The sequence below is a fragment of the Saccharomyces paradoxus genome, chromosome IX (genome assembly GCF_002079055.1).
Source record: "Saccharomyces paradoxus chromosome IX, complete sequence".
In the NCBI taxonomy this organism is placed as follows: Eukaryota; Fungi; Ascomycota; class Saccharomycetes; order Saccharomycetales; family Saccharomycetaceae; genus Saccharomyces; species Saccharomyces paradoxus.
Window position 1 is genome coordinate 260,771 of NC_047495.1, and position 27,993 is coordinate 288,763.

General features: G+C 39.5%; 15 protein-coding genes across 15 annotated transcripts; 7 read left to right on the top strand and 8 right to left on the bottom strand.

The window, feature by feature from the left end:
• Positions 1-802: 802 nt before the first annotated feature.
• On the top strand, positions 803-2,716 carry MET30 (ubiquitin-binding SDF ubiquitin ligase complex subunit MET30; the record flags this gene model as incomplete). Its single annotated transcript, XM_033911107.1, has 1 exon — positions 803-2,716. One exon carries the CDS (start codon positions 803-805, stop codon positions 2,714-2,716), a length of 1,914 nt encoding a protein of 637 aa, XP_033766998.1.
• A 595-nt stretch (positions 2,717-3,311) lies between these two features.
• On the top strand, positions 3,312-4,928 carry PIG2 (putative protein phosphatase regulator PIG2; the record flags this gene model as incomplete). The annotated part of the gene is made up of 1 exon (XM_033911108.1): positions 3,312-4,928. The coding sequence occupies one exon, from the start codon at positions 3,312-3,314 to the stop codon at positions 4,926-4,928; it is 1,617 nt and encodes a 538-aa protein (XP_033766999.1).
• A 156-nt stretch (positions 4,929-5,084) lies between these two features.
• On the bottom strand, positions 5,085-5,981 carry AGE2 (GTPase-activating protein AGE2; the record flags this gene model as incomplete). Its single annotated transcript, XM_033911109.1, has 1 exon — positions 5,085-5,981. One exon carries the CDS (start codon positions 5,979-5,981, stop codon positions 5,085-5,087), a length of 897 nt encoding a protein of 298 aa, XP_033767000.1.
• Positions 5,982-6,191: 210 nt separating this feature from the next.
• On the bottom strand, positions 6,192-7,046 carry CBR1 (cytochrome-b5 reductase; the record flags this gene model as incomplete). The annotated part of the gene is made up of 1 exon (XM_033911110.1): positions 6,192-7,046. One exon carries the CDS (start codon positions 7,044-7,046, stop codon positions 6,192-6,194), a length of 855 nt encoding a protein of 284 aa, XP_033767001.1.
• Positions 7,047-7,229: 183 nt separating this feature from the next.
• On the bottom strand, positions 7,230-8,414 carry PKP1 (protein kinase PKP1; the record flags this gene model as incomplete). The annotated part of the gene is made up of 1 exon (XM_033911111.1): positions 7,230-8,414. The coding sequence occupies one exon, from the start codon at positions 8,412-8,414 to the stop codon at positions 7,230-7,232; it is 1,185 nt and encodes a 394-aa protein (XP_033767002.1).
• Positions 8,415-8,644: 230 nt separating this feature from the next.
• Positions 8,645-9,625, top strand: GVP36 (Gvp36p; the record flags this gene model as incomplete). The annotated part of the gene is made up of 1 exon (XM_033911112.1): positions 8,645-9,625. One exon carries the CDS (start codon positions 8,645-8,647, stop codon positions 9,623-9,625), a length of 981 nt encoding a protein of 326 aa, XP_033767003.1.
• A 214-nt stretch (positions 9,626-9,839) lies between these two features.
• Positions 9,840-10,256, top strand: APQ12 (Apq12p; the record flags this gene model as incomplete). The annotated part of the gene is made up of 1 exon (XM_033911113.1): positions 9,840-10,256. The coding sequence occupies one exon, from the start codon at positions 9,840-9,842 to the stop codon at positions 10,254-10,256; it is 417 nt and encodes a 138-aa protein (XP_033767004.1).
• Positions 10,257-10,544: 288 nt separating this feature from the next.
• On the top strand, positions 10,545-11,966 carry TED1 (Ted1p; the record flags this gene model as incomplete). Its single annotated transcript, XM_033911114.1, has 1 exon — positions 10,545-11,966. One exon carries the CDS (start codon positions 10,545-10,547, stop codon positions 11,964-11,966), a length of 1,422 nt encoding a protein of 473 aa, XP_033767005.1.
• A 284-nt stretch (positions 11,967-12,250) lies between these two features.
• NOT3 (CCR4-NOT core subunit NOT3) lies at positions 12,251-14,767 on the bottom strand (the record flags this gene model as incomplete). Its single annotated transcript, XM_033911115.1, has 1 exon — positions 12,251-14,767. The coding sequence occupies one exon, from the start codon at positions 14,765-14,767 to the stop codon at positions 12,251-12,253; it is 2,517 nt and encodes an 838-aa protein (XP_033767006.1).
• Positions 14,768-15,145: 378 nt separating this feature from the next.
• Positions 15,146-17,104, bottom strand: PRM2 (pheromone-regulated protein PRM2; the record flags this gene model as incomplete). Its single annotated transcript, XM_033911116.1, has 1 exon — positions 15,146-17,104. The coding sequence occupies one exon, from the start codon at positions 17,102-17,104 to the stop codon at positions 15,146-15,148; it is 1,959 nt and encodes a 652-aa protein (XP_033767007.1).
• Positions 17,105-17,776: 672 nt separating this feature from the next.
• CST6 (Cst6p) lies at positions 17,777-19,576 on the top strand (the record flags this gene model as incomplete). Its single annotated transcript, XM_033911117.1, has 1 exon — positions 17,777-19,576. One exon carries the CDS (start codon positions 17,777-17,779, stop codon positions 19,574-19,576), a length of 1,800 nt encoding a protein of 599 aa, XP_033767008.1.
• A 314-nt stretch (positions 19,577-19,890) lies between these two features.
• On the bottom strand, positions 19,891-21,009 carry CKA1 (casein kinase 2 catalytic subunit CKA1; the record flags this gene model as incomplete). Its single annotated transcript, XM_033911118.1, has 1 exon — positions 19,891-21,009. One exon carries the CDS (start codon positions 21,007-21,009, stop codon positions 19,891-19,893), a length of 1,119 nt encoding a protein of 372 aa, XP_033767009.1.
• Positions 21,010-21,327: 318 nt separating this feature from the next.
• On the bottom strand, positions 21,328-22,191 carry CAP2 (F-actin-capping protein subunit beta; the record flags this gene model as incomplete). Its single annotated transcript, XM_033911119.1, has 1 exon — positions 21,328-22,191. The coding sequence occupies one exon, from the start codon at positions 22,189-22,191 to the stop codon at positions 21,328-21,330; it is 864 nt and encodes a 287-aa protein (XP_033767010.1).
• Positions 22,192-22,501: 310 nt separating this feature from the next.
• On the bottom strand, positions 22,502-23,752 carry BCY1 (cAMP-dependent protein kinase regulatory subunit BCY1; the record flags this gene model as incomplete). Its single annotated transcript, XM_033911120.1, has 1 exon — positions 22,502-23,752. The coding sequence occupies one exon, from the start codon at positions 23,750-23,752 to the stop codon at positions 22,502-22,504; it is 1,251 nt and encodes a 416-aa protein (XP_033767011.1).
• A 950-nt stretch (positions 23,753-24,702) lies between these two features.
• ULP2 (SUMO protease ULP2) lies at positions 24,703-27,840 on the top strand (the record flags this gene model as incomplete). Its single annotated transcript, XM_033911121.1, has 1 exon — positions 24,703-27,840. The coding sequence occupies one exon, from the start codon at positions 24,703-24,705 to the stop codon at positions 27,838-27,840; it is 3,138 nt and encodes a 1,045-aa protein (XP_033767012.1).
• Positions 27,841-27,993: the final 153 nt, after the last annotated feature.

Here is a 27,993-nt window from a genome sequence, read left to right on the forward strand (position 1 = left end):
TCCATTGCTGCTAACTAAATAAAAAAAAAAAAAAATAACTATCAAACATCAAATCAACAAAACAAAACAAAAAAGCAAAGGAGAAAACCCATCTTGTACATGTAAAGTCCCCAACTGTTGCGAAACCGTGCGATGATGTTCATGGAACTTGCGTCTAATAAAACCGCATCCCGTTCCACGTGATAAACTGCACCCAAAATCCGTTCTAGAAATGCCTCATATACACCCACACCGGTGGGATCCCGACTCGATGACTACCAGCACATAGCCAGCCGCTACGGCTGGCCCCACCGGCCAGCATGTGGATGACAATGATGAATGGTGATGGTGATAACGACGTTTAAACAAATGGCTGCTGCGATAACAACTAGGGGGCTATGGAGACAGATCTAGGAAAGATAACTGCAAGGGTGTGTGTGGCACGGCAGCACAAGGGTATTGTATCGCACTAAAAGGTTAAGAAGCCATAGCATGCACGCTGTATCCCAAAAAAATGACATTGAACAGGCGTGTGTGTTATAAATACATATATCGTGCGTGTGTATATACGTTTGTGGGCATGCTTGCGTGTGTTTATGTGTGCTATACAATGTGGATGTTTTAATGTAGTAATAATGTTTCACGTGATCAAGAAGCCACAGTTTGCGCGGAGATATTTTATTTTTTTCATCAGCGTGGGAAGAAAGCAACCTTGCAGTTTGTATCGTGTGTAAGAGAAGACTGGAGTTAAAGAAGTTTAGAGAAGAGGCTTGAGTAGCGGTATAGGGGTGTGTGTGTTTGGTTATTTATAAAGGAGGAGGGTATGAGGAGACAGACGCAACGGATGATGAGTTTCGAGGACGAGGACAAGGAAGACGTTGATAATAATAACAGCAGTGAAATGACAGACACGGCGATGATGCCACCTTTAAAGAGATTGCTTATTGCGGGCAGCGGCGAGGATTTGCCACAGGGATCATCGGGTAAGAAGAAGATGACGATGGCGACGAGGTTGCCATCGTCATCACCCGATTTAGCAACAAACGATAGCGGCACTAGGGTACAGCCATTGCCAGAATATAACTTCACCAAGTTTTGCTATCGACATAACCCGGATATTCAGTTCTCACCAACTCATACAGCATGCTACAAACAGGATTTGAAGCGAACGCAAGAGATCAATGCCAACATTGCAAAACTGCCACTGCAGGAGCAATCAGACATCCACCACATAATCTCGAAGTACAGCAATTCCAACGACAAAATACGGAAGCTGATCCTGGATGGGATCCTATCGACGAGTTGCTTCCCGCAGCTTTCATATATTTCGTCACATGTTACGCACATGATCAAGATCGATTTTATCAGTATTCTGCCGCAGGAGCTGTCGCTGAAGATTTTGAGCTATCTGGATTGTCAGTCCCTTTGCAACGCCACGAGGGTATGCCGCAAATGGCAGAAACTCGCCGATGACGACAGGGTATGGTACCACATGTGCGAGCAGCACATAGATAGGAAATGCCCCAACTGTGGCTGGGGGCTACCTCTTTTGCACATGAAACGTGCCCGGATACAACAGAGCAATGCCGGATCTAACAGCAATACAGAAATTCAGACGCAAACTACGCGACCTTGGAAGGTCATCTACAGGGAACGATTCAAAGTGGAGTCAAATTGGAGGAAGGGCCACTGCAGGATTCAGGAATTCAAGGGCCACATGGATGGCGTGTTGACGCTCCAGTTCAACTACAGGCTTTTATTTACGGGGTCGTACGACTCCACCATAGGAATATGGGACCTGTTCACGGGGAAGCTAATACGAAGGCTCAGCGGCCATTCAGACGGCGTCAAGACATTGTATTTCGACGACAGGAAGCTGATTACCGGCTCGCTCGATAAGACGATCCGTGTTTGGAACTACATAACGGGTGAATGTATCTCCACGTATCGAGGCCATTCGGATAGCGTTCTGAGCGTGGACTCATATCAGAAGGTTATCGTTTCCGGCAGCGCTGACAAAACGGTCAAAGTTTGGCACGTGGAGTCAAGGACATGTTACACTTTAAGAGGCCACACAGAATGGGTCAATTGCGTCAAATTGCATCCAAAGAGCTTTTCATGTTTTAGTTGTAGTGACGACACCACAATACGAATGTGGGATATCAGAACCAATTCGTGCCTGAAAGTGTTCAGGGGTCATGTCGGGCAAGTACAAAAGATCATACCGCTCACCATAAAGGATGTAGAGAATTTAGCCACCGACAACACTTCTGATGGCAGCTCTTTGCAGGATGACTCGATAATGGCCGATGGTGTAGGTGAATCAGACACACCATCCGATGAGCAAGAGACCGTTCTGGATGAAAACATACCTTATCCCACCCATCTGCTCTCTTGCGGACTGGACAACACAATCAAACTATGGGACGTCAAAACCGGCAAATGCATAAGAACACAGTTTGGACACGTGGAAGGTGTTTGGGACATCGCCGCTGACAACTTCAGAATCATAAGTGGGTCCCACGACGGAAGCATCAAGGTCTGGGACTTGCAAAGCGGGAGATGTATGCACACCTTCAACGGACGAAGACTACAAAGGGAAACTCAGCCCACCCAAACACAATCCTTGGGCGACAAAGTTGCCCCCATCGCTTGCGTTTGTATTGGCGATTCGGAATGCTTCAGCGGTGATGAGTTCGGATGCGTAAAAATGTATAAATTCGATCTCAGTGATTAGAACATACGGCATTGTCTTGGTCGGAGTAGTAGTACCTCGAATATATATATATATATATATATATATAAATGAAAAATACATAATAGCATTCCACATATATTTTATTATCAGAAAGAGAAACGCAAAGAAACGAAAAGCTAGCATGTCACTGGCCTTTTCCATCTTCAATTTCTTTTTCTTCCTCTTTTTCGTCTTAGTAAAACTCTCGACCATTAGTTGCTATTGCTCCCCCCACGGAGCCCTTCCCACGCCAAGGGGATGTCAGGGGGGGACCAGCGATAAAGCTTATTAAGTTGACGGCGATGATGAGGAGGGCGTAGGCATAAAATGTCGTACAAGATCCATAATGTACAATATTGTTTCCTCAACAGCAGTAATAAATTTAGAGGGCGAAAGTACTTTATTATATAAACGCGCACGGCCATAGTATATAAAGGCGATTACATAATAGAATGGTTTTCGATTCCGTAACCCTTGAAAGATAAAATATACATAAAATATACAAGATCCTAACAGTTGAGGTGCCGGCTTTGGTGATTGCTTCATAATAAATAATCAAGATAACACAGCTAGCTATTATTATTGCTTTATCCGTATGGCTACCACCACGCAACCACAAAATATACTGATGGATGAACCTTCAAATCTTCCTAACAACAGCGCCCACGATAATAAGTATGGAAACATAAATGCGAGTACAAGAAGTTTTACAGGCATGGGCATGCACATGCACCCTGCCAGACTGAACTCTCTGGAGTTTTTGCACATGCCCAGGAGACTTTCTAATGTCAAACTGCACAGATTACCTCAGGACGAGTTGCAAAGAAATACAGACATGAACAAGGGTATGTCTTTCAATGGGAAGCAAGTTCATGCACATCATCCCTTTATAAACCCGGGAGCGGATTTCAGTGCTCATCATCAAAACGTTAGTAAACTTGGGGAGGAAGAAGACGAAATCTCTCCCCTATCACACGATAATTTTCAGTACGAATCCGAAGAAAATGCCATTCCTTCACCTCCCATCTATAAGAAATCTGGAGAACTGGTGAAAAGTTCATTAAAAAGAAGATCCAAGTCCCTACCCATCACTCCCAAATCTATATTCAACAAAACTGGCGCTAAGGGCAAGCACGTCAATTTGGATCATGTGGATACGAGGCTGTTGCAAAGAAGTAAAAGTGTCCATTTCGATCGTGTTTTACCAATAAAGCTGTTCAATGAAAACGAAAAACCTATAGATGTTGGAAAACAAATGATTCAACAAGATGTTTTGAATTTCAAACACAAGCCTTTGACAAGACTAAGTGGTCTTAATGGCGACACTAATAGCGTACCTATAGAGGATTTGCTATCCGAAGACAACCAAAATGAATATACAGACACATGGCTACGAAACCCGAAGGGTGTATTCCTATTTGGTACAAATTCCAATAATCGTAGAAATAAAAAAAAAAAGTTCAAACTCAGTGACGATGACAGTGATATTGAAAATGACAATGACAGCGACGACGCTATTAACCGCTTAGTAAGACAACAGGACAAAGATCAGTCTCACCTTGCACACGGGTTGAAGAATTTGTTAATAAACGATGACGAGGATTATTTAGAATCAAGAACAAATTCCACTAGATCAGATGCCAATTTGTTTTATGGAAACTCTAAAAGGATTGTTGGTCTTTACAATAAGAACTTCCCAATCTTGAGTGACAGGAATCGTAAAAGCTTAAAACTTAACATATTTTTAAATCTCTCTCGTGGAAGGCCCGTTTTTTTGCAAGAAATTACGCTACTGACTGGCTTCCACAACATGGTTATAATTGGGAAAGTCTTTGTGAAAAACATATATTTTGATAAGAAGATTATCGTAAGATACACATGGGATGCATGGAGAACTTTCCATGAATCAGAATGCGTTTATTTTTCAAGTGCTAATGGCATCTTGCCAGGGAGCAATATGGATATTTTTAAGTTCTCCATTGATGATATACACAATCCAAATGATAAAGATAGCAATATATCACAATTGGAGTTTTGTATTCAATACTTGACTTGGAGCGTTGATCGTTCTAGGAAGGAATATTGGGATAATAATGACTCGCTAAACTATAAAATTGATGTGATAACAAATGAAACGAGGACGGGGCCTACAACAGATGTCAATGATAACTACGAAATGAAACATAGCCTTTTCAGAAATCCATTCCATTGAAAAAATAAAAACTAATAGTAGCGTTTTAGGTAAACAAAAGAAAAAAATAAGAATACGTACTTTCTATTTTTATTTGAAGGTCATTTTCTTTATATAAAACAATATACTAGGATGGTGTACTTTTTGTTGCTTTCTATATTTCTTTATTCTTTTTTTTCAACTCCAAACGTTCTTAAATAAGTCGTTATCATCCAATGAAATATTAGAACTGGAATTTGAATTCGCACTATTATTATTCCTACCAGTAATTGCTGCGTTCACGAATGTCGATGGAGTATTACAAGGATGAGATGTCGTCGAAGTGAAAAATGAGTTTTGGCTTTGAGTCTGAGCCGAAGGTTTTGAGTATAAAGATAAAATAGATTTTTTTAAATCGTTCCTTTGCCCGATTTCACTGACCCTGTTGCCAGCCTTAGTAGCGACAGCACCTATGCTTGTTGCAGTACTAGTTACGCTTGCATTAGAGGTAGTCTTGGAAAGTGACGAAACTTGTAGGTTTAATAAGCTTGTATTACTCCTTGAAGTGCCTAATAAGTGAGAAGGTGGTTGTGTTTGCGTCTTTTGTAATGAATTTGAGCTCAGATCCAAGCTTGCATTCGAAGCAGGTAAAGATTGATTCACAGAGGGTTTATGCAGAACCGATGCAGTAGAATCACTTAATCCCTCAATACTGGAGAGGTCACCAATCCACTTCTTATACTCATATTTATTCTTAATGAAATTTTGTAGACTGCTCGTATCAGTAATTTTCCTTTGTTTCAATTCATCAGCCAAAGTAGCTTCATAGTATGAATTAGCCCTTAAATTATTCTTGAACTGTATCAGTTTCATCAAGTGCTCTTCTTTCCATGTATCCAGATCAACAGATTTCACTTTGGAAATGTGTGTTCCCAATGATCTATGTATACCAGCACATTTAATGCAGATGAAAACACCAAGTGACCAAGAAGCCCAGCGTGGGTGTAGTTGCGCCTTACAGTCGGCACAATGGCTGTTTCCTGGATCGCGTAGAAGAGCACTCAATGCTTTCTTGACTGGGACTGACGTCGACATTCCTTTCAACTTGCCCCACGTTCTATGCTCCTTTGTAGCAAATATTACCTTACTTTGTCACTATTAATACCGATCTTATACGTATTATCGAGTAGAAAGATCGTCCAGCACGAAATATTGAAACGATGCGTTTAGGTGACTAAAGGAAATAGTGTATATATTTATGTATTCCAAATTTACATATACTATACTCTACTACAGTTTCTCATCTTAAAACACAAACACCTGGTCTTCCATCTTAGAAAGCGGTTTGGAACGTCTGAACCCCAAGTCCACGGTACTTCTTCTAACTGAGGCAACCATGGCAGGAGGACCACAGATCAAAATTTGAACGTTGTCCACTGTAGCAGCGGGCAAGTGTTCCTTGATGACATCCTTGGTAATGTATCCTACACCACCAGCCCAATCTTCACGGTCTGGGGAGTCTAAGTAGTAAACTATTTTAAACTGGGAAGGCTTCATGGCCACCAACGCTTCCAGTTCCTTCTTCAACAGAATATCCTCCTCATGGACGTTGCCAAAGACAAGAGAGACCTTGGTGGTATCATGAGGATCCATGGCAATGGCTTTCATAATCTGATACATGGGCGCAATACCAGTACCACCAGCAATCATCCCCAAGTGAGAACGACAGTTTCTCTCGTAACGGTAGTTTCCACGAGGGCCTTTAATCTGAATCGAGTCACCTATCTTCAGCTCTCCAATCATCTTAGAAACGTTTCCTGTGGGGTAAGACTTCACTAGTAATTCAAAGCTTCCCTTAGTATCCCCATCCAACGAAGTGGGCGTATACGATCTAGTAATATCCTTACCGTTGATACTGGCCTTGATCACGATATGCTGACCAATTGGCAAACCGAGAACATCGTCGGCATGAGGTAGGCCAAACTTGTACGTCGAAGTATTATGCGTTAAGATGGTCTTTTCAACCAGCGGAAATGATTGGAAGTCATTTCTCTTGGGATCCAGCACAGGCTTGGTCTTCGGTCCGATGATGAACTTGAGCAGCAAAGGCACGGCCACGATCAGGATGACCACCACAAGCTTTTGAGCATCGACAGCCATCTTTAATTGCTTGATTTATTGAGTTTCTTGTTGAAAGGCAGCCTAGATGCATACTTTCAACACTTTTTTTTTCTCGTTTCAATTTTTCGCCTTATATAATAAGAATATATATACAAATGTAGATAATTTAAAGAGGTAGAAAGAGTACTTAATGGTACTGTTTTACGGGAAAACCAGCACCTCTTATTTTTTGGAGAGTAGTACAGCCTTAGAGGGCCCCTTAAGCTTGATATATACGTCTGTACCCCAACCAAGTAAACTCTGAACGTCAATCTTGCCCCCAAATAGTTCTAGATACGTCTTGCACATTGGTAGACCAAAGCCCATACCAGAGACGTTGTTGATTTGCTCACCGGGCAGATCTGTAGACTCACAATCGGTTGATTGTTGGGTATGTGTGGAATAAGAGTAGTCGAACATGAGCGCCTCTACCTCAGGTGTGATCCCGCCACCATGGTCCCGAATCCTTAAGTACAACTCGTCGTCGTCCGGCTTTAAAAGATTGATCTCTATGGGCATGTGTTCCTTACCATGAGCTATCTGAGCTTCAAAAGCGTTCTTGAAAACCTCTGTCATAATATACTCCACAATGGGCGGAATGCAGGTGAATGTGATGTCCTGTGATGACGGGTGAATAAGAACTGGGGTCCGTTGAGTGTTGAACTTCACAAAGCATATGTCATTGACGTAATCAGATACGTGCTTGATCAATTGTGCTATAGGGAGGTCCCGATGCAAGATTCCGATCATCTTTTTGTTGGAGTCATCGTTGTTCTGCGCCATCAACGACAAATAGTGGGTCACAAGCAGCTTCATCGTGATTCTCTCTTTCAAATGAAAATTCAAAAACTGGGAAATTTGAAACTTTGGGTAACACGATTGGATTTCCTGAAGACCTTTCGCCAACACTACAATGGCATCCTCGTGGTCGTCCAGCAGTTCCGTAAACTTGGCCTGTATCTTGGGCGGATTGTGCAACTCGTACGGGTACGCAACCGATAGCAACGTCTGCAAGCTTTTCAAATACAAGGAGTTGGTCCTCTCGATGTGCGGGTTGATCACCGCATTATACGGTAGTCCCTGAATGGCATTCAGCCGTTTACACGTCAATGAAAGCAGCAGGTTGATCGTTTTGATCGTCAGCATGTACTCCTCTCTCTTGGTCAGCGGTGGCCTGTACTGCAGGAAATACTCGTAGTTCAGGGGCGCTATTGGCTTGCTGGCGTAGTCCTGTATTAGCAGCTCGATGTTAGACCTGATCTTGTAATGCTGTTCGAACGACAGTTGCGAAAGCAGCTCGTGTGTGGGACGCTGGTGATGTACCGAGCGCATTCCCCCATATTTCCACGCACGCATAATCTTCCACATACTATCGTGAAGGTACCTTGGTATCGTCCTCCTGTTGTGGTCTTTCTTCACTAATGCCCTCCGTTCAATGTCCTGTGCCTCATAACGACAACCGTTTTCCCTTATTACCGTGAGAAGCGAGCAGTGGATTAATCGGGATGTTGGAAACAAGAAAAGTGCAACCTTCTTCACCTATAACCTGTCTGATTTGGCGGTGGCACAGTAAAATAAGCAACAAACCATAATCGTCAATGTCGTTTAATGCCTTTGCCAGCTCGTTGAGCAAGAAACTACAGGAAATCTCTACAAGTGTTTCCGAAAAAACCCAGGAATTGCCCAGCTTGGCGCAATCCACCCAAAGAATGGTCCAGGAGCGTTTGGGCCAGGTGACGGACATCTCCCAATTACCAAGAGAGTACACGGAGTTGGAAGACAAGGTGGACACCATCAAATTGATTTACAACCACTTCTTGGGAGTGACTGCCATCTACGAAAACGGATCGTACGATTACCCTAAATACATTAACGAGTCTGTCAACGAGTTTTCTAGAAGCGTGGCTTCCAAGCTGACGGAATTGACCCATGCTACATCTGCGTCTGAGGCACAGAACATCTTGGTTGCACCAGGTCCTATTAAGGAGCCCAAGACGTTGAACTATGCCCTCAGTAAAGTGGCCCTGAACTCCAGCGAATGTTTGAACAAGATGTTCCCCACTGAGGAACAACCCTTGGCTGCTGCTCTCCTGCAATTCAGTGATGTGCAGGCTAAGATTGCTCAGGCTAGAATTCAACAAGACACCTTGATTCAAACTAAATTCAATAAGAATTTGAGGGAAAGACTTTCTTTTGAAATCGGTAAGGCCGACAAGTGTCGTAAGGATGTCCACTCCATGAGATTAAGATATGACGTAGCAAGAACTAACCTTGCTAACAACAAGAAGCCAGAAAAGGAAGCTTCCTTGAGAGTCCAAATGGAAACTTTGGAAGATCAGTTTGCTCAAGTCACCGAAGACGCTACTGTGTGCTTGCAAGAGGTTATCTCCCACGCTAACTTTAGCGAAGATTTAAAGGAACTGGCCAAGGCTCAAGCCGAGTATTTTGAAACCTCTGCTGGTTTAATGAAAGAATTCCTATCTAATTCATTTGCCGAAGAACCCGCAGCAAAGCCTGAGGTTACCGAAGAAGAAAAGCCACAGACTGCTATCTCTATGAATGACGAAGACGACGCTTAATAGGCGCCCGGTTTTTGTCCATATATATATATATATATATTTACTTAATACAATATCATATTCTCTATTATAGTACAAATATTATCGTTTATTGCTGGCTTTTGTTGTGAATATTATTTGTAAAGAAAATATAGTCACTGGAAGAAAAAAAAAGCTACAGAAAAATATTTCGTAGCTGCAATGCTCACCAAAGGGTAAAGTAAACAACTCAAGAATGGACGCTACCCAACCGCAATACGAACTATCCGTAGTCACACAATGCTTGAAGTCTACCATTGACATCATCCAATGGTTAATTCCTGCTATTACCAAGTTCAGCCAATCACACCCTTTGGTCTTTCAACTATCGTTTATTTTCTTCACAGTTTATGTCTTTTACAAGTTGTTGATGAATTTGATTACTCTAGTCAAGAGGTTCCTGTATTTTGCGCTGGTAGTAACATGCATCGGCATTTATATGCGTGGTTCGCAGCAGTTTTTGACTGTGGACTTATTGAATTTCTACAACTTCGTCATGTCCAACAGGTACTACGCATTTAAAATTTACACCCTATTTATTAGTGCCCTTGAAAGGGAAATCAACGCTGTTTATCATCTGGCTCAGATGAAAATAGAGCAATTGCTCAAATAGAGCGAAATGCCTCTGCTTATTTGGCGCACTTTAAAATAATTATATATCTTAATTTCTAAATATTCATATAGATAAAAAAAATATTGTTTTGCTAAATTCTCTCTGCTGGCCACATTAAATTATTGAGCTATTTTTGGAAGTTTGCATTTTCCAAAATATTTACTACAATTGTAACTTGGGTTCTGAAGTTTGAAGAAAAATTGCAAACAAAGTCATTACAAGCGATTTATCCGGTCGCGATTAAGGAACCAAAAACTACAACAGCAGCATTGTACCAAGAACCCCAAGATGCTAAGGTGTGCAGTCAAGAGGTTTGCATATTTTGCCACCTTCCTTACTATCGTGGCTAATATTTACATTTATACTTACCCATCTTTCCATCCAGAACAGTGTTCATGGAGTTGCTCTAACAAAAACGCCCTATTACAGAAAGATTTGACTCTTTCGGACAAAGTGAAGAGATACTTCAGCGATGTTCGAGAACAATGGGGTGGTAACCATGCCTTTGCTGATAACGATAAGGATATTCATATTTTGGCCTTTGGTGACCCTCAAATAAAGGGCATCTGGCCAAAGACTCCATATGTTTCCCGATTAGATACATACGGTAATGACTATTACCTTGGCCACATCTATGATATGATGCAGCAAAGACTGAATCCTCAGGTGGTGACTGTTATGGGTGATCTTTTCTCCAGTCAATGGATCGGTGATTCGGAATTCCATAATAGAACAAAAAGATACATTAGTAGGATCTTCAAAAGAGACCCCACTTCTATTGAAAAGGTCAAACAACAAAATCTCGATGAGCAAGGTCAATATAAGGCGAATTGGCCTGAATGGGGAGACCGTTTCAATGAAATTCTAAATAGCGTCAAGGAAAACGAGACTGAAAATTCAGAACTATCATTTGGATTTGGTTATGAAAATATCCACTCATGGAATCCGGACTTAGAAGACTTTTTAATCATCAACATCACAGGTAATCATGATGTAGGTTACTCAGGTGACGCGACTTATCAACATATGACAAGGTTCCACGACCTTTTCGGCAAGGATAATTATTGGATTGAATATGAAACCAACACTACACATCCTTGGAGGATTGTAGTATTGAATGACCTTTTACTTGAAGGTCCCGCTCTACAACCAGAATTTGTCGAGGCAACTTGGATCTTTTTGAACCAACTAAATGAACGTAAATTTAACGGTAGTACTGTTCTGTTGACTCACGTTCCATTTTACAAGCGTGAAGGTCTGTGCGTTGATGGACCAGATACTAGGTTTTATCCAGATACCCACGCACCAGAATCATACAAAGCTGGGCTTTTGAGATCCCAAAATCATTTAAGTGAATCCGTCTCAAATCGAGTTTTGAATATGATATTTGAAAATGGGAAGCCAGGTATCATATTAACAGGTCATGACCACGAGGGCTGCGAAACAGTTTATAATAAAAGGTCTTCGTCTGCTTGGGAGGCCACTAGAAATATCGAAAGTGACGTTTTCGTCAAGGAAATCACAGTTAAGTCGATGATGGGTGAATTCAATGGGAACACCGGTTTGATTACGGGTCACTTCAATACAGACTCAATGACTTGGGAGTGGACTTTCAGTTTATGCCCATTTGCCATTCAACATGTTTGGTGGTTCGCTAAAGTGTCCCTGCTCATCACCATATTTACCTGGTCCTCGCTACTTTTTGTCTAGACGAAAAGAGTAAAGAAGAAGAAAACTCGTGTATAGAAGTTTATATCAAATGTGTACATATATATGTGCATACAGGTCTTCAAATTGCTTACGTTTCATAACCATTGATGTCAGGTTTTTTTCCGACACACTAAGTTATTCATCATAATACCTTAGATTGTAAAATGTTTACTTGACTACTTTAAATTAACTATAAATAAAATTAAAAATCAAACTATACTGCCATAAGCACTGATTGTTGTTATTTTTTTTTCTAAGGGTTGCGTATTCTTCTTATGCTATTATCATACACCTATTTTTCCCTGTCTCAATTGTTTCAAGAGTTGTTTGCCATGAGAAATTTGTTGTTTTTGTTGTTCTAAAGTTACATTACTCTGATCATTATCATTGTTATTATCAACATTCATATCACGGACCTCAGACGCTGTATGGACGGGTGGCTGCAAAAATGAATAATCTAGTCTGAAGTTAATTTTATCAATGACCGTCCAATCGTCCAGTTTGAAAATTTTATAATCGCCAACTTCACAAATTTCATTGAAAAACTTGACCTCCCCTTGTCTTAAAAACCACATTGTGCCATCTTTTGAAACTTTCCAATCCCTTTCATTTAGAATCTTGTATGCAATCTCTCTTTCTAGAGGTGTGATAGCAAAATAATAGTTATAAAATAACGAAAACATTTCTAAAGTTCTAAAGTTTTCTAAAATTTTGGCATAAACCGTCGATGGCTCTTCCCTTAGTCTTTCTGAACCTATGATAACATCACGCAATGAACAACGCATCACGTCCCACTGCTGAGTAGACCTGAATGCATCCAGAGGGGAAGGTGGATTAACACCTTGCGGTACTTCGACCAGCCTGGAAATGTCGCACATATCGCGAGACCTCTTGTACGTTATTCTCGATTCAATCTGACTATTATAAAGTTCAGAGCTCATTATGAACTCTTGTACACCGCTTGGTAAAAGCAAAGTTTCAAAATCACTTACGAAATCCTTTTTAATTTCATTTGTCTTGGCTTCCCTCTGTTCTAAACTTAAATATTTCGATGTGCTTTGTTGCTCTTCATCCTCTGGTTCCGTCTCTGAATCCCTATCAGATTCAAAATCGTCATCGAATACTCCAAAATTTGGCACTTGCAGCTCATCACCTTCTGTTGGTGATTCTTCCTCCTTTTGTTCCATAGCCTTTTTACTCGTATTATCAGGCCCATTTTGGTTTACCGTAGTAGTAACTTCATGCTCAGGCTTTGTATTTGTAGCCAAAGAAACTAAGGGATGATGTGAAGAACTCATATTTCTATAGAAGGCTTGATTGTTTTGATGCACAGCTGCCGCCCCAGCAGCCAGGACAGCAGCCGCAGTGGCTGCTGAAGAAGATGATGCGCCGGTATTGTCAGGTTGTAAAGATAAGGATGAAGTAGATATTTTAGGTGTATTCAATGCACTACCAATCCTGCTGTTGGCATTGGATGATGTTGTGGTGGCAGCAGCGGTTGTTGGAGTCTTTGTTGAGGTATTGGAAATGGTAGACGATGCAGAAGTGATCTTTCTATCTTTTTCTACTGCTTGTGATGCAGCAACAGCCCATTTTAATTCACCAGCAGGTTTCGCTGGAAGAGTAGCAGGTTTCAATGTAGTGGCGCCAGTATTACCATTTGGAGTCTGATGAATATGTGTATGTACATTTGTTGGAGTTTCCGGTGTGGACGAATTTGGAGATTTTTGCAATGACGGAAGTAGATTATCAGCGCTAGGCCTGGGACTCTTTATAGAAGAAGCTTTAGTAGCCTCCTCTGGCTTTACCCCATTATGGATGGGGGAAGCTGAGGCACTTCTTTCTGTTTCCTTAGAAACATCCGCAATGGGAATGACAGGTGACGGTGTAGAAGAAGGACCAGGAGCGGATATAGCTGAGCCCGTTGCATTTTTTGCCGCAAGCTTAGCAGCTTTTTTAGCTTCCCTCTCCAATTTTCTTTGCTCCTTTTTGGAAAGTTTTGATATGTCCTGTAGGGATTCATTAGCATCCGATGTGTTGTTATCTTCAGCATTTTGTGAGGCAAAATACTGGGCCACTTCATGAGCAATGGCTTCGTTGCTCTGTAAATTCAAACCATCATAAATAGTTTCATCCTCTACGAAATCAGGATCCTGGTTCGACTCCACAAAGTAGTTTATATCGTCCTGTACATTCTTAACATCTTGGGGGTCTAATTCCTCATTGGCTAATAATCTCAGAGCCAATTCCATTTGTTGTTGATGCCACCTATACCTCGCTTGAAAACGCTTATATTGTTCCTTTTTTTCATCATTCGTCGTAGAGGACGTTTTCTTCTTTTTATTAAGAAGTAATAGTTTGTCAATTTCCACCTGTAGAGAATCGTATTGCCTCTCCAGCTCATCAATCATCTGAGATAGGTACTCAGATATATCCCTTCTTTCCCTTTCTTGTGGGTCTAAAGTCTCTGATTTTTTCAGGCTGATATTAGAATATGCTTTTTCTTTAGACGCCTTTTCCACGGCCTTATATTTCTCCATTGCTATCTCTACAGACCTTCTGTAATCCAGAAGAGAATCTTTATCCTTAATATCGGGCGAGCTTTGCCATGATTTGATCTGTTCCCTCAGCCTTTGCAGTTTCTTAACTTCTCTTTTTAAATCCGACTCTAGCTTGTCCTTTTGGGAAGGATTGTTCGTACATGATTCATGTCTTTCGTAATAGCTATTGAAGATTTCTAAACCTTCATTGATTTTTTTAAAGACCCTATCGACCTCCTGCTGTAATTTTCTATGAGCCATGTCGATCGACTAAACATACAACTGAATCTCCAAAAATCTGATTTTGAAAATGAATAAATAAATGTGCTGAGAATTATAGCTTTCAATTCTTGCCTTGACACAATGAGACTTCTTGTTAAAGTCAAACCAGAAAGAGATGAACAAAAAAAGTTCGAAATATCAACAAAATGCCGTAGTCTAAAAGTAGTAATAAAGTTTTTTAATAACTTTACAAGCGCCTTAGTCAAATTATTGATCTATGGACCGGTAGCTTTTGGAACTTACCTACAGCTGAAAGTGAAATATGCTACTATTACATAAAATCAAGGTATCTTTCACAAGTTTTTCACTCAGCGAAAATTGCGAGACTACTCGTGGAAGGTGACGATAATATGATGTTTACAACTTTAGTATTATAAATATAAGCATGTGGTGGAACAATATAGTCAGACAAGTTACTAAAAGCCCCCACTTGTAAACAGAGTTTAGCGGGTTTACCTTTTTTTGCTTTTGGTTCTTTACTTGTCGTTTTGCCAACGAAGACAATGTTGCCACCGGTGCGTTGATTATATTAAATCTTTGATTGATTATTCCATTTTTTTTAATATCCAGTGCAAATGAAGCGTTCGTATTGGTAGCTTCATGTATCGGTAGTGAATACTGATTCAGGAACTCATTAACCGAATCGGCGCCCAAAAGAGGGACAATCTGCGGGTCTATTTCCTGCCAATTTCGAGAATTTCTATTAAGATATTTCTCAAATTGAGTGTTTGTGTCGTTTACCCAAAGACTTAGGATGTCCGCTGACTGAACTTTCAGATTGGAATTAGTCTGAAGAGTTGAATTTGCCGGAATCAACCTTTCATTTACTTCTATTTGGAAATTTTCGCACAATAATGATATGTTATCATCGATAAGGCCTTCTATCACAGTTGTTATATTTGCGTCTGTCCAAGCTTCCCTCTTGTAGAGTGGGGGTCCCGCTCTTTTGTCGAATGTAGGCAAATTGGGTACTTCAAAATTTGTTAGTCGTGTCACAATTTGCCAATGAACTAATAACATCAACAAACCAAATAGCCACAGGTGAACCCCATTTGAAATTATCCACCAGTTACAGTAAAAGAGTTTGGATTGTTTGGCTTTTTTGTCATCAAATTTTTCGGGTTCTCTTTTCAACATTTTTTGATTTATAAGTTTTGTTAATTGGTAAGGAATTGGATAAAGTACACTGAGGTTCAAAGTGGTCATTAAGCTTTTCACAGTTTTATTGTATTGGGTGAAATTGGTTTGTCCTGTCAAATCATTAATCTGAGACATAGCGAGGTTTACCTGCTGGTTTTCCAGCTGAAACAGAATCCTTTCGATTATCATTAATGAAACTACAAATGCAAAGTACATGACTGTGAAAATCACTGTCATTTTCTGACATCTACGGAAAACGTGATTTTTCACTACACTCAATGAACTGTTCTCGTCTTTATTTGTTTTCAGAGACCGTTTAATAATTGAGGTAGATGATATAGCCTTGGTACTCTTCCCAGAAAAAGTGGAAATTTCATTCTGTAAGTTTGTTGTAAAATTCCTTTTTAATTGAAGCCATTCGGTGGAATTTTGCAGGAAACCCAAGTTTAAGGTACTAGAAGTATTCAACTGAGTAGAGAAATCAGTGATAGTGCCATTGAATTCCTGCAATAATTTCAATTTCTTGGAGTAGTTCTCGAAAATACTGTCAAACATGGAATAATTTAGCAATAGATTTGACGCCATTTGCGAAACAGAATCCTTATCGATAGTCATTGCGTCTTCTGATATTTCATTCCATGTATCATTTATCAGTTGGGATTTTGTGAATAGTTCGTTGAAGATTGTGTTATTTACTTCAAGAACATCTTTTGTGGATTTAGTTTCCAAACTTATTTGATCGGTGATAAGTTTTTGTTTGTTATCCAATACATTATCTGTGTATGACTTGAACTTTTCCTGCATATCCGTACCTACTGTAGATGCAATACTTTGTAGTTTGCTTTCAAAATACTGATCAATTGTGCTATCGATGAATGTGTTATTTAAAGAGTAAGCACTTGCAGAATATGTGGCTTGTTGTGTTGTGACCGCAGTCGTCGTGGCAGTCGTGGTGGCTGTTATCATGGCTGTAGAAATAGATACGAGAGCTGAGACGGTATCATTTTGTTTGATCTGTGTGTGAAATGTCTTTGCCATTGTACCGTCAATTACTGAAAAGGTGCCCCAAATAGTTAAAATAACAGAAGTGAAGAATATAAGCAATAGGGGATGGAAAACACAATTAAGAAACCTCTGTGGAAGTGATAAAGGTTTGATTATGTATATATCGTTCATTTTGTCGTCTTCCTAATTTTATTACAGAGAAGCGTAGCTTTTCAACTGCTTTGGCCATAATATCACCCCAAAAATTAGCTCTGTATGTTATATAAAGAGCTTAAGATAGCATATATAAAAGTTTTTTTACTGAGCTGAAACATTTTTCAAACATGTTTCAATTGTGTGTCATTATAACCATACGGGCACCATATTCAGCTCCAATTGACGCGTTAGACTGAAGAAAATCCCTAAATGTCTTACCAACCCTACTAACGAAAATTACGGTGAGAGATTCCCTCAGATATTACGAAAGATATCAACAATTACAAATACTATTGCCAAAGTCGAAATTGTGACACATTATAAACAAAAATCACCTTACACGATAAAATAGTCGCCCCTTCTCCGGAATTGGTGACAATGACAATCGGGGATTCAATGACAATGACAATGAAGGCAAAAGGAGGATTTTGTTATCATATTCCTGGTGGTGAATGATTGCTTTCAGGTATCTTTGTTGACGGAATAGAACAACTATAAAGGTTATTCTGTATACGTATTTGTTGGTGATTTCTAATCAAATAACCGCTTGTAAAGCAGCTTTCAGTTGGAAGATCTAAAGGGATCTATAAGGATCTAAGGTAGAAAAGAAAAAGTATAAGCCCCATAGCCCACATCTTTGGCAGGATAATGTTTACTGGTCAGGAGTATCATTCCGTAGATTCTAATTCTACCAAGCAAAAAGACAATAATAAGCGTGTTTCCGATGACACATCAAAGATTTTGAATAATAAAATACCGCACACTATTAATGATGCTTCTGCCGCCGCCGCCGCCACTGCTGCTATGAATAATCCTCCTATAAGTAGATCTATGAATCCCAATGACGTAAATTATAGCACCAATATGGCAGACGTGGTCGATCCGATACATGATTATGCTACTTCTAATAGTAATTCTTTAACGCCACAGTATTCCAACATCACATCCGGAAACGTCAATTCGCATAATCGGGTTGTTAAACCCAGCGCTAATCCAAGCTATCAGCAGGCTACATACCTTCGACAACAGCAACAACAGGGCCAACAACAGCAACCATCACCCTCTATGAAAACCGAAGAGGAATCCCAACTTTATGGTGATATTCTTATGAATTCTGGTGTCGTACACGATATGAGCCAGAATCTGGCGACTCATACAAATCTGAGTCAGCTGTCGTCCACGCGTAAGTCTGCACCAAGCGATTCTACTACTGCTCCAACTAATACCGCCAACATTGCTAATACGGCTTCTTTGAACAAGCAGATGTATTTCATGAACATGAATATGAATAACAATCCCCATGCTTTGAATGATCCGTCTATTATGGAATCATTGTCACCATTTTTTCAACCTTTTGGTGTTGATGTAGCACATTTGCCTATGACGAATCCACCAATTTTTCAAAGTTCTTTGCCTGGCTGCGATGAACCAATTAGAAGAAGAAGAATATCAATTTCCAATGGACAAATAAGCCAGCTAGGCGAAGATATTGAAACTTTGGAAAACCTCCATAATACACAGCCACCTCCTATGCCCAATTTCCACAATTATAATGGTTTGAATCAGACTAAAAATGTATCAAACAAACCGATATACAATCAAGCAGCACCAGTCACTATCCCACAATATAATGCGAAGAAAGATAGTAATCACACGAAGAATTCCACATTGGGCGATCAAAACACCACTTACCCAAAAAATCAGCAGCACAACTTCGTAAACGAGCCATCAAAAAATGCTCCAGCGGAGAGTGTAAGTGATCTAGAAGGCATGACGACATTTGCACCAACTACTGAGGGTGAAAATATGGGGAAGTCTTCACTTAGAGAATCCCACTCTAATCCTAGTTTCACCTCAAAATCTCAAGAATCTCATTTAAATTTAGGGGCCAACACACAGGGAAATCCAATCCCTGGTACTACGGCATGGAAAAGAGCAAGATTGTTAGAAAGAAACAGAATTGCAGCTTCTAAGTGCAGGCAAAGGAAAAAAGTTGCGCAACTGCAACTTCAAAAGGAATTCAATGAGATTAAGGACGAGAATAGAATTTTGCAGAAAAAACTAAACTATTATGAGAAATTAATCTCTAAATTTAAGAAGTTTTCCAAAATTCATTTACGTGAACATGAAAAACTTAATAAAGACACAGACAACAAAGGTGATGGTAGCAATAGTAACAGCAAAAACGAAAGCATGACTGTGGATTCATTAAAGATCATTGAAGAACTTTTGATGATCGATTCAGACGTTACGGAAGTGGATAAAGATACTGGTAAAATCATAACGATCAAGCACGAACCGTACTCTCACCGTTTTGGTAGCGACACTGATGATGATGATATTGAACTCAAAGCCTTAGAAGGTGGGAAAGATCCTGAAAACCAACCATTACTCAATTCTGAAAAGAAGGCAAAGGAACAGAGTTTTAATGGGCACAACCGTGCTTGATTTAAGAATGACAGTCACAACTATATATGTAATATATGTGTATATACTCTAGCTGCATCCTTCCTCTTTTGCCGTTATTATTATTTAGTTACTACATCTATGGTAATAATTACCTCTAAGACGTTATTTTTTTGCATGTATGAAATTTGCACATACCAACTCATTAGTCTCCTTTGTCTCTGTTGCTCGTAATTCCTTTAAACCGTATTTAGTTGTTTTAAATCTATTAGAATTAAGTACAATTGTACAAATGGTAAAAAAAAAGTAATCGTTATATCGTTTGTGTAATTTTTCTTTCTTTCATTATTTATTTCTTATTTTGTAATTTGTTCTCTTATTGGGGCAAACCACGGGTGTCCCATCGCTTCCTTAGCAGTTAATCTTTCTTGATGATCATATCTCAAAAGATTATCAATCAGATCAATAATTTCATCGTTGCTGCTTAAATGTTTGTTACCATCATTGACGAATCTATGCCAGGGCTTCCTTATATATTGGTCCATATCGTAGAATTCTCTCGGTAAGGTGATTTCATACTTCAACAGGTATTTTTCAAAATCGCTTGTACCAAGTACTTTGACAATCTTGACAAGCTGGTCTGTGTTACTGGTTCCATGGAAAAATGGTTCTTTTTTAAAGATCATAGAAGCCAGCATTGTTCCAAACGACCACAAATCCAAAGAATAATCGTACATTCTGTAATCAACTAGTAGTTCGGGGCCCTTAAAAAATCTGGATGCAACACGAACATTGTATTCCATATTAACATGATAAAATTCAGCCAGCCCCCAATCAATCAATCGCAATTTTTTATTCTTATGGTCAATCATCACGTTATGAGGTTTAACGTCTCTATGCATTATCCCCATTGAATGACAATAATCTAAGGCTTTTAATAATTCAAACATATAAAACCTAATTTCTAGATCGGTTAATTTAGGGTAGAGAATGCGGAAGTCCACATTATCTACGTATTCGAAAACCAAAGCCGGAGTTTTTGAGATGGGATCCTTTATTATATCAAATAGATGAATTATATTTGCATGACCGTTGTGTGGCTGATCAAAGATATAGGACCTGGTAAATTTTACAACATCCTCCTTTTGATTTGTGTAGTATTGATCTTTTTGGAATGGCAAAGTCGTTGGAGGCACTTTTTCATTGGACAAATCCGTTAATATTTTAATTTCTCTCTTAATCTTCTTCTTCTTAACAGGTTTCAACATTTTGATGACAATTTTAACTTTAGAGTCTAATTTAACACCTTGGAAAACCTCAGAGTATTTTCCTCGCCCAACTTTATTCTCAATTTCGTAGCCCTTTGTATTTGTGGACCAATCAATTGTAGTGTTTTCATAATCCCAATATTCCTCGGTTCTTTGTTTGTTGATATTCGTATAAACACGAGCTTCTGACCATACCCTGCATTTCATAGTTCGAATCAAAATTTTCCCTGTACAATTCCCCTATTTGCTTGTTTATTTTACTCCTTAAGTCCCTATGAGCAAATCCCTAATAGATAATGCAATACGCCGAGTACCAGCAGTATATAAGCTCTCTTTAGCCTCTCCCAGTAGAGTACTGCAAGGTTTGTCTAATTGCTACTGAAATTTTCCAAGCGTTGGTCATATTTTTGGTTTTTCGCTTTTTTTTCAGTGTTCGTGATAAGTGATTTTAGATAGTGCATCTTGCCTCAGTAGTACTATTTTATATACATCTATATGATATAGCGGCGATACATGTGAATATTTCTATAAAGACTGCAAACCTCTGATTACCTCTGCATGGGCATCCTTATTTGCCTCCTCAGTAGAGGATGCAATGGCCGCGTTCTTTGTTTGGTGGAAGATATCTCTTGTCTTTTCGAAATAAACAGTTTCTAATAGATTTCTCATCTGAGACTCAATATCTTCAATCAAGGATCCCAGATTAGCAACGTGAGATGTGGAAATAACGTCTAATGGACGGGACATGTCCACAGCGATGTCCTTTTCCGTCTGTCTTGTCAGGTTCCCGGATAGCATCATATGAGAATCCTGATCAATCTTCGTTTTGTCCAAGTGCAGAATGATTGTAGTGGTGACTCTATAGTTGAAAGAGTCAGGAGATGAAGGAGATGCTGTAACTTCAAAAACATGGATACTGTCCCAATTACTATGATCGGATTGGTTTTTCTTGAAAAGCACCACCCCTGCAAAATCGTGCCCATCGAAATCATCTTCATTGAGGTCCCAGAGGTACACGCTGGAGATACCGCCTTCATAGTAAAGATCCCTGTAAACGTCGAAAGAGTCATTGGCTAAGATCTCCAATTGTCTTAAAGGGGCTGAGGGAAAGGGACTGTCTTGTAAATCCTTTGGGGACAATTCTGGGTAATAGGTGTTCGACCAAGGGGATCTGAAGGAATCGATATCACGATTATAGTCACAGCATAAGTACTCGCGGTTTGAATCAGCGGGATCCTTCCGGATGGATAGGGGAACGTCTACTGAAGATAGTAAATCTTGTGCCAAATTTGGTTGTAATTCGATCAAGTTGTTTAGGTTCTCTTGTAACGTGGTAGGATTTAGTCTCCTGAGAATATCTAAAGCAGCATCGAATTGAGCATCAGACATTGTGGCGGTGATGGTGGGCTTGAAAAGGGTTTCTGGATGTCACTTGATTGAACGGTTCTCCTTTATTTGGTACAAATGCTTTCACTTTTACGCTTTCCGTGGGAAAAAAAAAATAAACATATATGGTAACAGTAGTAGTAGGTGAAGAATTTAGAATTTAAACAAGTAACATAACACTTTAAAGGAAAGGAAAGTGGAGGCTTTATATATTTATATATATGTAGGCGTGGAAGGAATAAGAGGGAAAAGAAGAAAAAAAAAAAGGAAATGGGAAATTCGTGTGGATTTTAGATCGTTTCTCCTTTTTCTCTTAATGTCTTGTAGGATCATTGAGCTTCAATACGTCTACTGCGGGACCCAGCAAACGTTGGAAACCACTTTTCCCCAAAGTGGCAACTTTGGTTCTCTTTGTAGCAGTCACAGTGGCCTGTCTGGGCAAATCATTTAGCAAAGCCACTTCACCGAAATAATCATGGTCTTTCAATTTATTTATGACACCTTGGCCCTTTTTGGAGACGTCCACAGCTCCGTATTCAATTAGATAAAAGTTCTCTCCTTGGTCACCCTCGCGAATGATTGTTTCACCCGGTTGGTAGATCTTGGTATCCAGCGCATCGGCAAGTTTGGCACGGTCATATGTGGTCAAACTTTTCAAAACAGGCATGCTCTTCAAAAGATCGTCATACATGAGTCTCTTCTTGAAAGAACTGCCCAAAAGTATTTTCCTGAAGGTAAGCCTGTCTAAAGCCCACAACAAACAGTCGGAAGTTGCCACAACGGTGGCAGCACGAGGACTGTTGTACATGAGAGCAAGCTCCCCGAAGCTGGAGCCTGGTCCAGATGAGTTGACCTTGTTGTCGTTCACGTAGAAGTCGACAGTACCCTTTTCGACGACGTAGAAGTAATCACCTTGGTCACCCTGCTTGATAATCGTAGCACCTTTGGGAACGGACTTCTCCTCCAGACAATTGATGACCAGCCTTTTCGAGTCTGAATCCAACTTGTTAAACAGAAAGTTGTTACGGATGGATTTTTCGAGTCTTTGCAATTGCTGCTCGGACTTTTCCTTATAGTGGTCCGGAGTCCAGTCGTCAAAATTGTTGGGCTGTAGGGTCTCACCACTAACGGAAGTACGCCTTTGGGCGTTGAAGTGCATTGGGAGCGGAGGGGTAGACGCCTTTTCTCTAATGTGCTGCTGTTCTTCCTGCGTTTGCTGGTGAGTGTCCTGTTCGTGCGGGTCTAAATTGAACCCACTTTTGAACACATTTGAGTGTGGGTCCTCGTTTACAAAGGGAGATTTGAACATAACGCTCGATCTGGACCTGGATTGAGATTGAGCTGATTGAGGTCTGGAAAATGGCTCCTCTGGTTCTGGAAATAGAGCAATGTTCTTTGCCTTAAATTCGGGCTCCCGGGCCTTGAGAAATGCTCTCTGTTGTTCTAGTCTCTTATTGAAATAGTTGGCGGAGAACTGAAGAAAGTCAGATGGATTAGCGGCGTTGATTTCGTTCTGGAACAGTTGCAATTCGGTTTGCGATTCCTTGGACAAAGAAGATACCATTGTTTATTCTTACTGTTGTCTTTTGAAAATGTTTTATTTGTTGTATATGATCTTCCTTTATGTGTGCGTGTAATGGATACGACGATAGCGATCGCTTAACGTAGTCGAGTAGAGCGTGAAGTGTCCCTTTTTCCCTTTCCCTTTTCCCTGTTTGTTCAAATTTTCTCTTTTTTACCTTCCCTCTTCGTTTTGCTCCTTGCCAGCAAAGCGAGGAAGAGAAGAATTTCGGAGAGCAGCGGCGCGGCGCCATAATAAACGCACTCAAACAAATGCAAAAAGTTAGCTTATGGTGAAAGCGATAAAGGAGGAGACTGGAATCTGAGCACAGTATGACAAGTATTATCGGGCAGAGCAAGACTGGGGGAGGTCAAGAAAAAAAAGGAAGGGCGGTGATTGGGTGCATTTTTTTTCCGCTCGTCATTGTAATATGCGTCCTTTTTCTTGAATTGAGATTAGCCGCCGAAGTTGGTATTCCCCTCATTTTTGAGCGTTTTGAAAGATTAGAAAGTGAGGGAAGTAAAAATCTCGGCGGCTAATCCGAAATGTATATAAAGGCGGCTATATTCTCTGCCTCCTTATACCTTTTCCGTCTCCTTTCTTTTCCTTCTCATGTACGGCTTATCTCACTTGTTGTCAGATCATCAATCACGTGACGCGTCGTTCGCAATGACATCTGGTCCTTTGTCTTCTTTTTCCTCTTTATATCTTCCCACTAAGAGAAACTATAGTAGTGTAATATAATACAGTAAAGGAACATTGTGGATCAACATAAGGACATCACGTCACCGGGCAAAGATAAAAATTTACAACACTTTACGTTACAGTATATTCGTTTCTTCTTAGAGAGAGAAAGAAAGAGTGGGATAGAAGGACACTACACAGTATACCTCATACCCCCAGTGCAATAATACACGTATATCTATGTTTATTGCACATCAAATCTCACATATATGTCTACCAGAAAACGTAAGTTTAATAGTCTCAAACCGCTAGACACCTTGAACAGCCCTCGTGCCAGCTCTCCAAGGTCCTCTGCTTCTTTGCCGCCGAAGAGATACAATACTTTTCGTAAAGATCCAAAGATAGTCGATCATCTTAACAACGCTTCCACCAAGGATTTTTTACCAGTTTTGAGCACGAGCAGCGAAAATAGGAAGCAGGTCAAATTGTCGGATGATGATGATGAAGAAGGCAGCAATAGCGGGCGTTCAGATCAAGAGTTTGAACCTTTGCAAAGCTCTCCTTTGAAAAGACACACATCACTCAAAAGCACATCCAATGGCCTTTTGTTTCAAATGTCTAATAACCTGGGGAATGACTCATCGGAAGCAGGGATAACGAATGTTCCTCAAAATGACTCAATTGTCTCCACTAAACTAAATTTGAACGGCCAATTTTCTTGCGTTGATTCAAAAACACTCCAAATATATCGGCATAAATCACCATGCATAATGACATTTGTCTCAGATCATAACCATCCAAGGTTTTCTTTGTATTTTCAACAGTCGCTAATCTACAATTCACAAATTAATCTGCTTGATGATGTCGAGTTGACTATTTTAGATAAAAGGAACTCTTTGATGGCTATAATTTTAAAAGATCTGAAAAAATTCAACATGATACTAGACGTAAATAACTCTACAATCAACATCAAGACAAGCATCTTAATATGGTCTACTACCAGCTCCGCTTCAAATAAAAAAATAAAGTCTATTAAAAGGTTCTTATTGACGTCGTATTCTTCGTCAATAAGCGTCCAGATCTTGGATAATAAAGAACAGGTTTTGGAACGACTGAAACATTTGGCTCATTCTGCTTCTTCATTTCCACCTTCATCGAACATGGAAAAGGCAATAAATTCTACTAAAAACGCGTTTGACTCTTTAAGACTTAAAAAAACTAAATATTCTACTGGTGATGATGGAAATCCACAGATTCATACACGTTTCTTATCGAATAAACCTCACGGTTTGCAATCCTTAACAAAACGGACTCGTATTGCCAGCCTTGGCAAGAAAGAGCATTCAATATCTATACCGAAATCGAATATTTCACCCTTAGATTTCTACAACAATGGCGGGACAGAAACTTTACAATCGCACGCAGTTTCGCAATTAAGACGATCGAATAGATTTAGGGGTGTTTCGAATTCAGCAAATTCAAATTCGAGCTCAAACGCAAATTCAAATTCAAATTCAAATTCAGAATTTGACGATGCAACTACAGAATTTGAAACGCCAGAGCCTTTCAAACCTAGCCTCTGTTATAAATTTAACGATGGTTCAAGCTATACTGTAACAAATCAAGATTTCAAGTGCCTTTTCAATAAGGACTGGGTTAATGATAGTATTTTGGATTTTTTTACGAAATTTTACATTGAATCATCTATCGAAAAATCAATCATCAAAAGAGAACAAGTTCATCTAATGTCCTCCTTTTTCTACACGAAATTGATCAGTAATCCAACAGATTATTATTCTAATGTGAAAAAATGGGTTAACAATACCGATTTATTTTCTAAAAAATACGTTGTCATACCAATCAATATAAGTTATCATTGGTTTAGTTGCATTATAACAAATTTAGATGCGATCTTAGATTTTCACCAAAACAAAGATAAAAATGAGGCCATCAATTCCGATGAAATTTCGATCAACAATCCTCTGATTAATATCTTGACTTTTGACTCATTAAGGCAAACTCATTCAAGAGAAATTGACCCAATAAAGGAATTTCTCATATCATATGCATTCGATAAATATTCAATTCAATTGGACAAAACACAAATTAAGATGAAAACGTGTCCAGTTCCACAACAACCTAACATGAGTGATTGTGGTGTTCATGTTATTTTAAATATCAAAAAATTTTTCGAAAATCCTGTGGAAACAATTGATATATGGAAAAATTCCAAGATTAAAAGTAAACATTTCACCGCTAAAGTGATTAATAAATATTTTGACAAAAGTGAAAGAAATTGTGCAAGAAAAAATTTGAGGCATACTTTAAAGCTTTTACAACTGAATTACATCAGTTATTTGAAGAAAGAAAATTTATATGATGAGGTCATGCAAATGGAGGAGAAAAAAATCACTAACATCAACAGTAATGAAAGTTATGATGACGATGATGATGAAGAGATTCAAATCATTGAAAATATAGATCAACAACCCAGTAAAGATAATAACGCACAGTTGACCTCAGAACCTCCTCGTTCACGATCACCCAGTACTTTAACAACAGAAATGGAGGCGACAGAGTTGCATGATCCCATAGAGCATCAATCAAAAGTACAATCCAGTGGTGAAATAATACCCGATAATGAAGACCCCATTTGTGCTACTGCTATAGAAACACCATCTATCTCTCCTCCCGTACGCCACAATATTTTAAAAAGTTCATCACCTTTCATATCGGAAAGTGCAAATGAAACAGAACAAGAAGAATTCACGTCACCATATTTTGGAAGACCTTCACTGAAGACGAGGGCTAAGCAGTTTGAAGGCGTCTCGTCACCAATAAAGAACGATCAGGCACTGTCATCCATTCAAGATATTACAATGCCGTCGCCTAAACCGAAAAGGATTTATCCAAGCAAAAAAATCCCACTGCCTTCCTCTTACATTGAACCTCTCTCGATAGATTCTGCAGAACGCCAATCTAGTCCCAACAATACCAACATTGTAATTTCAGATACAGAACAAGATCTGGAAACAGGAGTAAATTCTGAAAACAATAACACTAGTAGTATTGCTAACAGGGATGACTCGGATGTTAACTTAATTGGAGGCCCACCACCAAATGCAGCGAAAAATATTGATGACAGCACTCAGGAAGGTAATGATAACAATGACAGTCTTGGTAAAATACTACAAAATGTTGACAAAGAACTGAATGAAAAGCTGGTTGATATTGATGATGTGGTATTTAGTAGCCCAACTGCGGGTATCCCAAGAATCAGTGCAAGAAGTAAAGAGTCGAGTTCACAACATCTCTCTGATTATGAGAATGAAAATAATCGGTCTCAAGATGTGGTTTGGGATGAGGGCAGAGAAAATCCTATACTCTTGGAGGACGAAGATTCTTGAAAACACTCACACGCATCATTTTCTTTTATTTTTTATTCTTTTCCTTTTTACCTTTTCAACATCCTCGCATAATAATACTAACAGCAATAAAAAATTAATTATATACATACTCACATAAATAGGCATTTTTTTACCATGTTCTTTTTTATTTAA